Here is a 13,327-nt window from a genome sequence, read left to right as displayed (position 1 = left end):
CCTTGTAACATTTTTAAAAAACTTGATATTCAAATTAAAAAACATTTTTCAACCAACTATAATGGTCTCTCTCATGTACATTTTCACTCCCATAAATTTTACATTTCAATCCCCTCTCTCTCTCTCTCACACACACACACACACACACACACTCGAGATCAATCTCTCTCTCTCTCTCTCTCTCTCTCTCAGACCCCTTGTTCTTCTCAAAAAATGTGACACGTGGCTACGTATGCTTAGCCCTGTAATACATGAGTAAGAGTAAGATAAGAAGATACGAAGGCCTTGGCAAGAAAAAGAAAGGAGTAAACTTTAAAGGTTACTAAGTAGAGCTTTAGCCACTTTGCTAGACGCCGATGGCATTGGGGGTCGCTATTCGCACGAGCAGCATATCTATCAGCTCACCGTTGAGCATCAGCAGGACGAGCAGGAGCAGGAGCAGGAGCAGCAGCAGCAGAAAGCCATGGCTGCGAGCGGAGGCGAGCCCTCAGCAGCAGCCAGAAGAATGGGCAACTGGCCAAACGGTGGATGTGGCGGTGATTGGCGCTGGCATTGGTGGGCTTTGCTGTGCTGCCATGCTGGCTAGATATGGCCTCAAAGTCGTAGTCTGCGAAAGCCATGACACACCTGGTGGTGCCGCGCACTCCTTCGTCCGCCAAGGCTTTCACTTCGATTCCGGGCCTTCATTCCACGCAGGCCTCTCTACCAAGCCCTCCATCAATCCCCTCAAACAGGTCTTTTTCTGTGCTCATTGCCTCATTCCAGTGGCACAATGTGTTTTTTTTGTGTGAAATGAAATCCTCTTGAAGAAAAGTTGTTGCCTAGCTGTTGCATGTTAAGGGGTTTATCCCACATGTGGAAAAGTAACACATGAACAGGCTCATATTGAAGATGAAGAGAGCAGGTCTTCATTATCCTCCCACATTTCTCTGCGGGTGACTATGGGATTTTAGGTGGGGCAGATATGGGGGCAAGGGCCACGAGATCATCCTGGTTCGCCCTGTAAAGTATGTCGAGTATTTTCATATACTAATTTTACATAAAAGAACCAATATATATAAGTTACTACACTTGAGCACTTACAGTCCTGAATAGCTAAAACATCCAAATGTTAAAACACAAGTTCATAGTACAGCTTCCAAGTTAATAGTACAACTTCCAAACACAAGCTCTTAATAGAGACACGTTTTTATTATTATTACAAGAATGGTTGACGTACTGCACGTCCATGTAGGGATTGTACAAATGGGAAGCCGTCCGTTATGCAACCTTGAACACAAATGGCTTAACATTCCCCCTTATCTGATATATGTTCGATCCTCGGATGCACGGAATGCATGCATTGAATGCCTTAAGTGGCTCATTTGAAAAAGCTTAAATTTCATTCAGATGTGAACGTAAGGGTGTCATTCTTCTTCTTTTTCCATTGCATTACTTCACTTAATCATGATAGTGGTTCTGTTTTTTTCATTTGAAGCATACTGTCTTCTCATAGAATTCAGGCAGAGTCAAGGAGAAGAAGACAGTAAGAGCATTTTCAGCATTCATTCTAATGGATGTAGCAACAATGCAAGAATTGTAATCTTGCATAAGTCAGGTTTGACCCATTATTTCTGAGCATGGAAGAACACCAGCATCCCAATATTTCAACCTGAAGCATGGCCTACATCTCCTGGTAACATAAATGCGTAAATCTTTCAACCTGAAGGACAGTATGATTCGGCCCACCAATTGTTACTGTGGATGAACACCAGCAAGTGGCACGTGACTCATCAAAAAGAGTGACCTTTTGTATCGAAAGGTGATGTGGACAGGTCAATGGATGGATTACATGTTTGGTGGTAAATTCTTGACTACATGGTCGAGGGTATGCAGCCATGCTCTCACCTCCTGATAGAAATATGCTCACATAGAGCATTTTTGGCTCTGAAAGATGATTATTACATACACACCAGCATTCAGAACATGGAAATACCACTTTGCAGATGTACCCATGTCAGTCAGATTTTGCGAACTGAGTCGTTTTTAAAAGTGTAATTATATCTGTCCCAATCAACTTTTGTGAGTGTCAATGACATTTTAAGGCACTTTAGCACCTTGTCATTAGGCTGCAATTTGTGCATCCTTTTCAAGCAGAGACGATCATTAAATTTTACCATCTGGTCCACGTTCTTGAACTTATAGTACGCAAGTTGCCTTTGTGGTGTTCCCTTGGTATGTTTGTCATGTGCATGCTCATTTCAGAAGCTGATCTCTGATAGGCAGCAGGAAAAGACACAGGTTTTGGGCATGAGCCATGTGCTTTGGTGTGTAGGAGAACCCTGGCATGTGTTGGATTATATCATCTCCAGATGGTCTACATCACCATTTTCATGCTTGTATTGGCCATTTATGAGGCCCTGCATTGGCATATCTTGGCAGATATTATTCAGCATTTTTCTACCATTTTAAAGGTATTTTATAGCATTTTATGCTACTGTCTAGCTGTCGGCCTGCTACAACTGGCCGACCAGCACTCTGGGGGAGTATATAAGGGCTGACCCCCTTTCCCCCATTTTCATCTCATTCTTTTGCATCTTGTTGAGGTCATTAGCAGCTGCTTCTGCTTCTTACCATTGTATAGCACCTACAGGCTTCCCTCATGCTTAGTTTTCAACAATAAGCATCAGTTTCCAGCATTTATAGGTCTTGCACCTGGGCCTACATCTGTGTTTTCTATTTGCTTCACTTTCTTTCATGGTATCAGAGAAAAACACTGACTTGTGAGCAGAAGAGAGTTGCGTTTTCTGTTTTGGAGCAGAGGCTTTGACAGTTTGTTGTGTTTTCTACAGATTTCGGCGCATAAGGTGCTGCGTTTTCTTCTGGGAGCAGAGGCTTCCTCAAGATTGTTGCGTTTTCTTCATTTGATGCTTGGGACTATTGTATTTCTGAATTTTCAACAAAGACTGCTGATTTTTATGCTGATTGGATTATTGAAGCCCTCTTCTAAGTGCTGAGGACATGGATCTACATCTTGGAGAGATCTTCCTTATTTCTCTTCTTTGAGTTTCCCACCCTCCCTCCCTCCCTTTCTTCTTGCTGTGCACAGCGTGAGAGAAGGACTTATTGATTTTTTTCAGCCCCTTTCTTTAGAGAAGTTTTCTGGCTTCACGAGGTTTCTCTACTGCTGCACCTTCTCCTGTTGATTCTCCAACACCATCACAGTCTGGATCCCCTGCTCCCGTCGCTCCATTGGTGGTTCCTATTCCCAATCTTTCCTCTCTGAGTTTCTCTCATCCAGTCTTGCTCCCACCCCTACCCACATACCATCTTACAATCCTCCCCAAGTTAGTGATTCCATGAAGCTTACAGCAACCAACTATCATACTTGGTCTTTCTACACTCAGTTGTTGCTGGAAGGAGCCGGTGTGTGGATGGCTATCTCCACACTTCATATTGGATGCTCGAGCTCGTCTTATCTCATCATCCATTGCATGACTCCATCTATACAGGCACTGTTTGTCTCTACTCGGAGTAATGCTCATCGAATGTAGACAAAGATCCAGAGGAGGTATGGGAGAGTTTCGACAGTGAAGATTGCCGAATTGGAGTCCGATCTGGAGAAGCTTACAATCAATGAGTCAGATAACCTGATTGAGAAGATTGGAGAGTTCACCCGTATCAAGCTGCAGCTTGAGGAGTACGGGAGCACCATCAACAATCCCATCCATAAACTTCTTGGTAAGTTGCCTGCTTCCTTTAATTCTTTCAGGGATACTATTTATTTATGTGATCCTCTCCCTTCTCTTGAGGAAGTTGTGAGTTATCTCCACGACAAGTGCTTGCTTCGCCAAAAAGGCAAGTCGGAGTCTGCCTTTGTTGCCTCTGAAAAGGGCAAAGGCAAAGGCGGAAAAGGGAACAACAACAACAACAACAACAACGACAACAAAAACAAAGGCAAAGACAAGGGTAAGTAGGATTCTAAGGAATCCAAGAACAAAAGCAATGAATGTGATTACTGTGGCAGGTCAAGTCATACTGAGCCTCGCTGCTTTGCTTGTCGTGATGATTCTCGGGCAGCCAAAGCCAAGTATAAAGCCCAGGATGCTTCTAAAGCATCTGATAAGGACAACACCAAAGATAAAGGCAAAGTTTTAGAGGAGGAATCTGCCAAAGTTGCATACATGGCAGTCACAGATTCATCCACTTCTTCAAAGGATTCATTCCTTGTGATCACAGATATGACTTCTCCTAAAGAGGTTAGTGACACACCTTCAGCAGTGGAATGGGTTGGTGATAGTGGTGCTTTTGCCCACATGACCAATCAAGCCCATATCTTGGAGGACTACCAGACTCTCTCTTCTTCAGTTCGTATCAGTGATAACTCTTCGCTTCTTGTAACCGGTGTTGGTAATGTTTCTTTGGGTTCCTCTGCCACCTTACATGTTGTTCTGCATGTACCACGGATTTCCAAAAATCTGTGTTCAGTATACAAAGTTTCTCAGAAGGGACTTGGTGTGTACTTTGATGATGAGGTCATCGAAGTAATTGACAGGAAGACACTCTCAGTTGTTGCCAATGGAGTCCATGATGGGGGTCTCTACAAGATCACCAAATTTTCTTCCTAGATCCCTCACACTGATTCCCATATTCATCGGCTTTTCTCTCCCTTGATGGCTTTGGTTTTTGAGGCAGATACTTCTCTGTGGCATTCTCGCTCATTGTTGCCTTACAGAAGTTCCATTCTAAGCAGGTTGTCAGCGGACTACTTCAGCTCAGGGGTCTCTCACACATCTGCTTATCCTGCGTGATGGGCAAGCATCATTGAGATGCATTTCCAAAGGAGGCCACTCATTGAGCAACCCGAAGAGTGGAGCTTATACATGCAAATCTTGCAAAACCTATGGAGCTTGAGTCTCTTGGCGGGGCTCGATATTTTCTTCTTGTTGTGGATGATTTCACTCGCAAAGTTTGGGTATGTTTTTTGGCTCGCAAGTCAGATGCTTTTACTAGTTTCAGGACTTGGATTGCGATGGTGGAAAATCAATATGGGGGTAGAGTTTCATTCCTCCGGATTGATAATGATAGCGAGTTTGTACCATCTGATGACTTTCTTGCTTCGAAGGGTATTCACCGACATACTACAGTTTCTTACACTCCTCAGCAGAATGGAGTTGTGGAACGGAAGAACCGGACCGTTGAAGAGCTTTGTTGCATCATGCAAGTCTCCCTCTTGCTTTCTTGGGTGAAGCTGTGGCTACCTCAGTTTATCTCATTAACCACTCTCTCACAAAAGCGGCTGAGGGGATGACTCCGGAGGAGGCTTTTATAGGACACAAGCCTTTTGTTTCTCATCTTTGTTTTTTCGGTTGTGTTGCTTATGTGCATGTTCCAGATAAGAAAAGGATCACACTCGCACCGAAGTCAAAGAGGATGATCTTCACAAGCTACAGTCTGAGATCCTAAGGGTACCGCTTTTGGGATCCGGAGGTTGATGACATCATTATTTCCTGTGATGCTCGGTTTGATGAGAGCTTGTTTGGCATTGATTCCTCTCCACCTGATGCATCTTTCGACTTTCTGAATGATCCATTCCCAGCAGATGCTAGTGATCTTATACCTCTTCCACGTCCACCTCCTCCCCCTGCTGCAACCCCGGTGCCAGCTGCTTCTTTACAGCCATCCGTTGTTGCACCAACTTCTGCATCTCCCAGTCACTCTACGAGTCATGCTTTGACTCTAGGATTACCCTCACCAGTGCTTACTTCATCACCACTTCCAGCAGCATTGGATGAGTCCTCTACTGCAGCTGGATCTTCTTCTTCACGCTTTGAGAGGAAGGTTGGCCTACCTCGGTGGGTTCAGCAACTCTTTAGAGATTCTGGTCTCACTAATGCACATCTCCATAACCAGATCTCTACCACCACCCCTGGACCTTGCCGTTCATCTCGGTCTTCCACATCTCATCACACAGTGAATTATGCTCTCATGAGTTCTCTCTAGGAGATCGATGAGCCTGAGAGTCCAGAGGAGGCTCTTTCAAAGCCATAGTGGCTGCAAGCCATGGAAGCAGACATGGCCTCTATTGAGAGGAATAACACTTGGTCTTCGGTGCTATTGGTGTTATTGGTGTGAAATGGATTTTCAAAGTCAAGTGTCGTGCATACAGTACTTTGTGATAGAATGTGCAACGGAAGAAGGGAAAGTGGAAACACAGGAGAGAGAGGGAGGGAGAGAGAGATGGAGAGGAAACATAGGTGAGAACTTGCTCTCAATATCATCACCAAAAGGAATACATGTCCCGAGCAAGAGGGGAGAACCTCGTATATAAGGGATTGCAGCTAGACAAGCTAGGCAAGCAGTGAAATATGAGGGTGGCATGCCGGCTATATATACCTCTACATGAAGGCAGCTGACTAGAGCTAAAATACCTACACGACTCAGAAAATACCCAGGACTCCATAAAATGGAAAAAAATTATGGGAAAATATATGTGAGGGGTGGCCAGCCCCTCAGACTAACATGGTCAGCCCTAGAGGCTAAAATAGGCATAGTCACAAGGAATGGGCATTTTTAGACTCGAGAATTTTGGGGATGGCAGCATCTTTCCGTTCCCATTCCCGTCCCATGTCACTCTATAGTCACAAGGAATGGCCATTCTCAATCTTTTCCGTCCCCGTTCCCCGTCCCCGTTTCGCGTCCCATGTGACTATGAAAATAGGACAGCAAATAGGAAGCCAGCAACCAAGTAGGGGATGATGTCTAACACCCCCTCTCACTACCGGATGTTGAGCAAACTCCAGAGACGCCGTCCTCGATCAAAGATGAAAGACTGCAGAAACATGTACCAAGAAAGCTCCACAAGCAATCTCCTCAGCAACTCAGCTACAAAAGCAATAGAACAAGTTGCCAGGTACACTGCTCCTCTGGAAGAAAACAACCATATCGGCTGCGGCGTGCTGCTCCAAATAATGGTTCCAAAACCAAGTGTAAGAACACTCCCCGAAGTCGAATGTCGTGTATCCAGCTTGGAGAAGGTATGAAAAACCTCAAAACCAACCAAGATCAGATCTTGCATATAATCAATCCTAGGAGAAGCAAACTGCTCCTCACTGGAACCCTCAAAAGAAATAGAGTCAATCTGCTCCAACTCTCTACTAAGAGTAGCCAAATGCTGTACAAAAGCATCCTCTGAAAAGGTCGGCATCGCAAGATGTAAAGACTATATAGAAAAGATGGGGTCCATCTGCTCAAACTCCATAACATGAGTTGCCCAATGTTGCACATAAGTACACACCACTGAGGTGGGTATCGCAAGATGAAAGGACTCTACATCCCCCTCTGAAAAAAGATAACGTCGGACTGATATAAGCCCAACCTGATTATGATCCAAATCCAAAAAACAATGGAAGTACCACTGTGCCCCAAGCACGGTTAGCAACCACAGATCCAAAGCATCCCACTGGGTCCAAAAAACCATCCTCCAAAACAACAAGCCTGCAGAACTGGCAGGGGGAGGGGCATCCTCAGAAGCATCACAAAGAGAGGCAGAGGAGGACTCCTCACAATGAGGAAAGGAAGCAGGAATATAGACTGCAGTGGTAACAAAGTCCTCAAAAGCATCACAGATAGCAGGAGATTGTTCCAGAAGTAGAACTAGATCCCAAGAATCAACAACAAATAAATGACCCATGTGAAAGGATCACACCGCAAGGGCAAAACACCCTCCTTGTTCTGCAAATACTGCAAAGAACACAAGCTCGGGCAAAATAAACTCTGCTCAGGATCTCTGAAAAGATCACTGCTCTCCTCCAAAAAACTGGAAACTCTTGTCACAGAGGAAAGTCTCCACAGATACAAAACAGCTCCCGAAACTGATCCTCAAGTGAAGTGGTTGGAGATAGGCACCCTCTGAGTGTAGAAAAACTCCTGTGGGAAGCAAAACGCAACCAAAACACTGCTATCCAGCAAAAAATAGCACTCCACCGCCAACAGAAGGCAAGGAACATGTAGAAACCGGGAAACCGTGTAGGCCAGTAACAAAACACAGGTATAGATGCTCCAAAATCAGCAAAACACTGACTGAAATCTGAAATTCAGAATCCTCCTCAAGTACCAAACTGCCTCCAAAGCACAATCCAAACAAGAAACCCCCTCTGCAAGTGATCTGTGTCCACTGGAGAAGAAAACACACCCCAACAAGGGCTACAAACCTGGAAAATCAGGTCACCCAGTGTCCACACCTCCTATGAGGAAAAATGCTGAAGAGAAGGTACCTTCGGGTCCAATAGAAGAAGCCTAGGTAAAGGTAGAGCTACCAGCAAGATAGGTTCAGAAAAATGCAGCAGCCATGGCTGCAAATCTGAAAACGCGGAGGTATAAGGGGCTGTAGAACAGGCTGAATATGGAAACGCTGAAGCCACAGATCAAGAACTGCTGCAGAGAACAATAGGGGGGGGGGGGGGGGGGGGGATGGCACAAGATAACCAGAAGGTACAGGCAAAAGGGAGCCCAAAGAGCTCGAAGATCAGGGTGGGAAAGCAAGCCCAAATAGGCCAAAAACGCAGCCTGTTTGGGACAGCTATGTTGCTATCCGGTCCTGAAAAAAAAACGCCTGAGAACCTTGGAAGGTGCCACCAAGAAGGGCAAGTATGCTGTCCAGAAAAACGCGCCTGTTAGGCTGCCTAGAGGCTTCCAATTGACGCCCTGAAGAGAGGAACTGCAGCCCACTGAAGTGGTGATGATCCAGCTCTTGAAAATCTGAAACGCAAGCTTCAATTGGAGAAAAAAACGCAGATCTGCACATGGGCAGAAAAACGCAGAACTGAAGTGGTAGAGGAGGGAGCATCCAACGCTGAAAATCACCGGTGCTCTGATACCAGGATAGAATGTGCAGCGGAAGAAAGGAAAGTGGAAACACAGGAGAGAGAGGGAGAGAGAGAGATGGAGAGGAAACACAGGTGAGAACTTGCTCTCAATATCATCACCAAAAGGAATACATGTCCCGAGCAAGATGGGAGAACCTGTATGTGAGGGACTGCAGCTAGACAAGCTAGGCAAGCAGGGAAATATGAGGGAGGCATGCCGGCTATATATACCTCTACATGAAGGCAGCCGTCTGGAGCTAAAATACCTACATGACTGGGAAAATACCCAAGGCTCCATAAAATGGGAAAAAATATGGGAAAATATATGTGAGGGGTGGCTAGTCCCTCAGACTAACATGGTCAGCCCTAGAGGCTAAAATAGGACACCAAATAGGAAGCCAGCAAGTAGGGGATGATGTCTTTAACACTTTGGACAAGTACAAAGCTCGTCTTGTTGCTTGAGGATACGCTCAGAAGGTAATTGAAGTCTTTGATGAGACATTTGCTCCTATAGCTAGGTATACCAAGATTGCTGTCTTTGGATGCTGGAGAGACGGAAAAACTCTCTCACTTGTAGCAAGAGTAGTATGATCCACACTTAGCTCAATCCAATGGGATTTGCATCCCTTTCGGAGCTAGGGATTCAACCCGTACCGGTGCACAAAAGCTTATCCATTTGATGGAGAGATTGCTAAGAAAACTACTACTATTGACATAGACTCAACACACACTCAAGCTCAATCTTGCTATTGCTCACTCAACTCCACATTCCACTCATCCATACATCCAAACAAGAAGAAAGCCTAGCTATTGCTTACACAAGATCAAAGCATTCTTCATTCTCAAATACTCATTTCCCTAGCATGCTCACAACTCTTGAAGCTATCAATAAGAAACATGCATACTAGAGAATTGACAAGAGAAGAGAGACAAATATCAACTCATTGCATTGAATTAACAAAAGAATAGAACTTACAACAATGTAGATGGGGAGTGAGAAGAGCTTACACCTCTATGGAAGAAGAGGGAGAGCTAGTCTCAAGAGAGCTCAAACATGAGTTTGCCCAATGTGTCCATGCTCTCAAATGAGCCACCTTTTATACAAAAATTCTAGAACTCCCAAAAGTTCCCATGTGGGATTATTGTCAAGACCTCTCCCACATTCATCTACAAAGTGGAACTCTTTACAAGAGCCCTAAGTATCTTTTTTGTTGCATCCTTGTATTAATCTTCATTTGTCATGCAACACTCCCCCCTTCCTATTTTGCGCACGTCCTCGAGCGCGGTAGTAGCAAGAGCTGCAACAAAAAACAATTGATACATTAAAGTCTTTTATTGAAAAAAAAAAGAAGAGAAAAGAAAAGAAAAATCAGCAATGATAATTTCACACGTGAGCATACAAGTGCAAGGCTGATTAAAGTTTTAATGAGTCCTAAAATAGGTGAGTAAAGACTAGTCCAAATGAGACTTAAGTGGTAGATAATGCTATGCAAAGGCAAGTGTGCTTTGTACACCGCCGGTTATGACCGCAGTCTCAATGTCCTACAAGTATGTAAGTTATTCCTAAGTGGCAAACCTACTCCTAAATATGAGCACAGGTGATTGGAACTCTTTTTTTTTTTTTTTTTCCTTAATATGTGTGTAGAAGGTGATAAAGATTAAGGTTCTATCCCAAAGAGACCCAAGCAATGGCCAAGAGACCTCCGCCAAGAGAATCTAAAGACCGCTAAGTATCTCAAGGGCGATAGACCCTTTTTCTTTCTTTTATGACCTAAGGAGTACCCCATGAAGATGAGGGCATCGGTCTCGAGGGCCCATAGTGTACCCCCGAGTCCTACCAACATGCATCAAGGCGATAGATTCCTCAAAGGTCTTTTTCTGAAGCTTTTCGACATCAGTGTTCACCCCATGGAAACCAGGGCATCGGCCCCAAGGTGCTAAGACAACCCCAGGTCCTACCAAGCATTTCTCATGGCTGTAGACACGTCATGTCTCAATTTACTTTGGATATATATATTTTTAGGGTATAATTTTTTTTATAAATTATTATTACTCCTAGCACCTAGCTCATATCTAAGAGGTAGCCACCACTAAGGATAACTAATATACCTTGAAAGCATAAGAACTTGTCATATTCCCTTGGTATATATCCTACACTGTCTTTAGATAGAAATATCTTTTCCTAAGTCTTCTAAGACTCTAGAATTCACTCATCATATTTTAACAACTAATCAAAAACTTAAACCAGCCAACATTGTGTGAACATGCAAACCATATATTCGAAAGATAAGAGCACATAAAGAAATAAAGATTAAGATTTGAATACACCTGTTGTAGTGCCCTGTTGATGTTGTTCGTTTGCATTGATGCATTGCTGATTTTGTGCAGATTGCTCCTCCTTGATCTTTGTAGGCGTAGCATGTCTCCCCCCTTCCTAATTTGTGTGCAAGGTAGGTGGACTATAGGGGCGTGTTTGATGCTTTTGTTTTTTACGGAGATCTCTGCAAAATTTTTATTAACAAACACGAAAAGAAAAGAAAAAAAATAAAATTTGCCATTGGTGCCAAACACCGAATATAGCCGAGGGGAAAAACCCAGTGGGAGAAAAGTGCCCTGGCTTGTCGATCTTATTGTGGAGTTGTTGAACTTACCCTTGCGCTGGTGGTGGATCCGTGTCCTCGTCTGCTGGAAAGATGGTATCAATTTCCTCAGGATGCAGAGACAACCCCTCACAAAAACCTGCCGCTGGAGAAGGTGGTAGAGGAAGGAGTGCTTCCTCACTAAAGTATGGCATTGGTTCTATGGGAAGGTTAATCAGACAGTTTCGATTTTGGAACTGCGCAATGTAGGTACTCATATTGATCCAATATTGACATGTGGAGGCTTGGGGAAGGAGGGCTTGCAAGATCGGTGGTTGCAAGTCATTTAAGCTTGTATCCCTCCATTGTTGTGCTTGAACCTCCTCAGGTAATCTACGTTGATTTGGTCCTCTCTCTGGTATTCTCACATTAAGAAGATTATGGCGTTGGGGTGTAACTCCCACAATTTGCTTCATTAAGCCCGTGCCATATCGTCTAAAGTAAGAGCGGCATATCCAACAAATATGTGAAGCTTCTTCTAATACAAGCCGTGCACACTCTTGACAATGTGGAAATGGGTGATGCTGTTGATAGAATAATGTGACAAAGTGATGCCCACAGCAATTTTCACCTAAGGGAGCATAGAAGTACCTAGAATGTGTTTGAAACGGAGGAGCACTATAATCCCGCGATGATCTGGTCGAGTACTATCAGGGTCAATGCATGGTGGACATGTATCTCGCCAAATATTCATCAGGAGTTATCTTATCTCCACCGCTCGCGGCTCGCCGGACTTCGCGCTGGCGCACCCACTGGCCCTCTTCAATGCACCGGCCTTCACTCTGCTGCCCGTCTTCACTCAGCTTCTTCTACGGCCGCCCACAGGTTTCCTCGCTTGCTTTCACCTCCACTTCCTCTTCTCGTCTGCCTGCCCCTCACTGCGCTTTCTGCTGCCGTCGACTCCTTCGCCACCTTTTTCTCCTTCTCGCTGCCGTCGACCTCTGCTGCTGCCGGCCACTGCCTTCGCTTGTTGGCCTCGCGACCACCACCTCCACTCCTTGCCTTCCCTAGCTGTAGCTCGCCTCCTACGGCTCCCCACTGCGCTTTCTGCCGGCTAGTTCACGTCTGGTTTTCAGCCGCCTCGACGCCTCAACGCCTTCACTTCCAGGCCTTCACTTCCAGCCGGCCGCCCAGCAGCGCCTCCTTATCTTCTTCGCTCGGCCACCTAGACTCCACGCTGCCTGCACGCGGACCTTCTACTGCCACTGTGCCTCCACCTTCTACCTCCCACAGGAAACGTCAGCTATGCTTGCGCCCGCCTTCCTCTGAGTCGCCAGCCGCCGCCAGTCAACTTACTACGGCTTTTTCCACTTGGCCGCCTCGACTCCTCAACGCAACTGCAGCTGCGCCTCCTCAACTCCAGCCGCCTCCACGATGCAGCGCTTCAACGCCACTGTAAAAAAATAAAAATATAAATCTATATATATATATAGATGTATATATATATATTTTTTAAGGCCGCCTTCTCTGCCGGCTAGTTCACTTTTTTAATTCTTTTTGCTGCGCCTTGAGTGACGTGCGGCCAGAGTGAAGATCAATGCAAAATTCTCAAAAAAATAAAAAATAAAAAACAAATTTTCAACCTCTCCTCTCTTCCTTTCTCCCTTCTCTTTCCCTCTCTCCTCTCTTTCTTAAGCGGGCTTCACGCTTGGGAGTCCATGGAGCTTGCATAAGCTATGGAAGAGCTTAGCAACGCACCTCTTTTCTTTTTATTTATTTATACTAATTACATGTTAACGAAAAGCATGAAAGAATGAAATGACAAAAAACAATGAAGGTAAGCATAATGAACGGTACTTGAAAAAGCATAAAAGCAATGAAACATAAAAAACAATGCGGGAG

The 13,327-nt window shown here is 44.8% G+C and overlaps 1 protein-coding gene across 2 annotated transcripts in view; it reads left to right on the top strand.

The window, feature by feature from the left end:
- Positions 1-295: 295 nt before the first annotated feature.
- The window catches only part of LOC147616195 (FAD/NAD(P)-binding oxidoreductase family protein), a 100,615-nt gene continuing 87,583 nt past the window's right edge, over positions 296-13,327 (top strand). Inside the window, exon 1 of one of the 2 annotated variants that reach the window (XM_086778845.1) lies at positions 296-734. In XM_086778845.1, coding sequence (XP_086634971.1) covers positions 357-734 — 378 coding nt within the window. In that variant the 5' untranslated portion in view covers positions 296-356. The remainder of the gene's footprint in view (positions 735-13,327) is intronic. The other variant, XM_086778846.1, reaches the window with a different exon arrangement.

This window comes from Cibotium barometz, chromosome 39 (genome assembly GCF_041138505.1).
Source record: "Cibotium barometz isolate CiBa-2024 chromosome 39, ASM4113850v1, whole genome shotgun sequence".
NCBI lineage: Eukaryota > Viridiplantae > Streptophyta > Polypodiopsida > Cyatheales > Cibotiaceae > Cibotium > Cibotium barometz.
The sequence above is the reverse complement of the archived record's forward strand: the minus strand, read 5'-3'. Positions and strand labels throughout refer to the sequence as shown.